This window comes from Leopardus geoffroyi, chromosome A2 (genome assembly GCF_018350155.1).
Source record: "Leopardus geoffroyi isolate Oge1 chromosome A2, O.geoffroyi_Oge1_pat1.0, whole genome shotgun sequence".
NCBI lineage: Eukaryota > Metazoa > Chordata > Mammalia > Carnivora > Felidae > Leopardus > Leopardus geoffroyi.
Genome location: NC_059331.1, coordinates 14452538 through 14454500, shown reverse-complemented (window position 1 = coordinate 14454500; position 1963 = coordinate 14452538). Strand labels below are relative to the sequence as shown.

Below are 1963 nucleotides of genomic sequence, written 5' to 3'. Positions count from 1 at the left end.
TTCATTCTGCTGCATTTCAGAGCCTTCCCTTAACCTCTCTCTTCCTTGAGACAAAACAGTCCTGCGCCCTAGGACTGAAGTGACTCCCTGTCTGCCTCCAAGTGGCATGCATATCACACCTGTAGACCTGGCCTAAATGCTTTCATTCCCTTGCCATTCCTTCCTCCTGTCAGGCTGGTATCTAATCCTGCCACTAAAACCCTTCTCTCAAATTACTGAGAAGTCAGTGATTCCCCTCTTCTTGGTCCGCCTTTTCGCCAACCTCCAGCGTCTAGAGGACACTCTGTACTCCTTGAAATGTCTTTCATGGCTTCTGGGGAACTTGCCTCTTCTGGTCTCCTGCTCAGTCTTCGTGCCAATTTACCTGGAAATTCTGCCAGGCTGCTCCTGTCTTGCTACTCCTCTGTGCCCTCTGTGTTTCTCCAGAGAATGAATCCCTTCGAGCAGTGGAACTCTTAGGAGCTCCCAGATGTGTATTTCCAGTCAGCTTGACTTCCTATCTAGGATCTCCTTCCTTTCTACATGGGATGTGACTCAATCCCAACATCTGAACGTGTTCCAGACAAAATTTGATGTCTTTCTCTTTGATCCATTCTCCATTCTGTTTTTTCCCCCCAAACAAAAGTTCTCATATATTTATTACTGAACCAACCTACTAGTGCAGAAGCACAGAGACAAAGGGGAAAAACATTATTTTCCTAATAAAACATGTCCCCCTGCCCAGAAAGAGTAGTGACCTTTTCAGTATGACATGGTAAGATGTTAGTGACCTTGAGACAGTATAACTATGTGTGCCGTCTCACAAGTGACTTATAGATTCAGTTTGGTTCTTTTCCAATGTCTCTTCTTAGAGTTATACCTGATTTTATCACTAATTTTCATCGAAACCCACTTGGGAATGGGATGAGTCTGCTTTTGTTTCTCAACCAGGAATCCCTTGATCCTGAAAGTCATGTAAGAAGACATGGCGAGGCACAGAGTCAATTACACACACCATAATGGCAGAGAAAAGGGAGAGGGAGCCCTATCCTTTAAACTAGTTAGCCTTTATCACTCTTTTCTTTTGCACTAACATCACTTTCCAGTGTCCTAGGCTGAAAGCTCTTACATCTCTGGAGAGTTCTTTTTTTATTTTAAATTTACTTATTTATTTTGAGAGAGAGACAGAGAGAGTGGGTGGGGGAGAGGCAGAGAGGGAGAGAGAGAATCCTAAACAGGCTCCAGGCTCCAAACTGTCAGCACAGAGCCCGACGCGGGGCTCGAACCCACGGACCGCGAGATCGTGACCTGAGCCGAAGTCGGCTGCTCAACCGACTGAGCCACCCAGGCGCCCCCCAAAAACTTCCATTTTTAAGGAGGCTGGTATTGTATTGCTTTTGTGATTAAGAAGAAGATGTTTCTGAAACTTTCAGCACTGAAGGTTGAATCTTAGCTTGGCGTTCAAAGTCCTCCTGTGGCCCTCCCTTCACTCCAGTTTCTCCCTGGGATGCGTCATTCTGGAATGATGCCTCAACAGCAGTATCACCTTATCCACACCTTTTCCGTGGTTTCAGTTACTTGTGGGCAAATGATGGTCTGGACGTAGACGATCCTCCTTCTGAGGTATTATCAGAAGGTCAACAGTAACCCAATGCTGTGTCACAGTCCCTACGTCCTTCACCTCACTTCATCTCATTGTGTATGAATTTTATCATCTCACATCCTCACAAGAAGAAGGGTTAAGTACAATACAATAAAATATTTTGAGAGAATGTGAAAGAGACACCACATTCACTTAACTTTTATTACATTATATTGTTATAATTATTCTATTATTAGTTATTGTGCCTTGCTGTGCCTAATTTATAAATTAAACTTTATCATAGGTATGTACATAGAGCAAAATCCATAGTATATATAGGGTTCAGTACTATCTGTGGTTTCAGGCATCCATTGGGTGTCTTGGAATGTATCCCCCATGGGG

General features: G+C 43.9%; 1 protein-coding gene across 1 annotated transcript; it reads right to left on the bottom strand.

Moving 5' to 3' along the window:
• Positions 1-966, bottom strand: LOC123607582 (60S ribosomal protein L39-like). The gene has a single exon (XM_045497077.1). It carries the CDS (start codon positions 964-966, stop codon positions 811-813), a length of 156 nt encoding a protein of 51 aa, XP_045353033.1. The 3' UTR covers positions 1-810.
• Positions 967-1963: the final 997 nt, after the last annotated feature.

What these genes read in the sequence shown, in the direction of transcription:
- LOC123607582 (XM_045497077.1), bottom strand. Translation starts at nt 966, where the DNA reads ATGTCTTCTTACATGACTTTCAGGATCAAGGGATTCCTGGTTGAGAAA.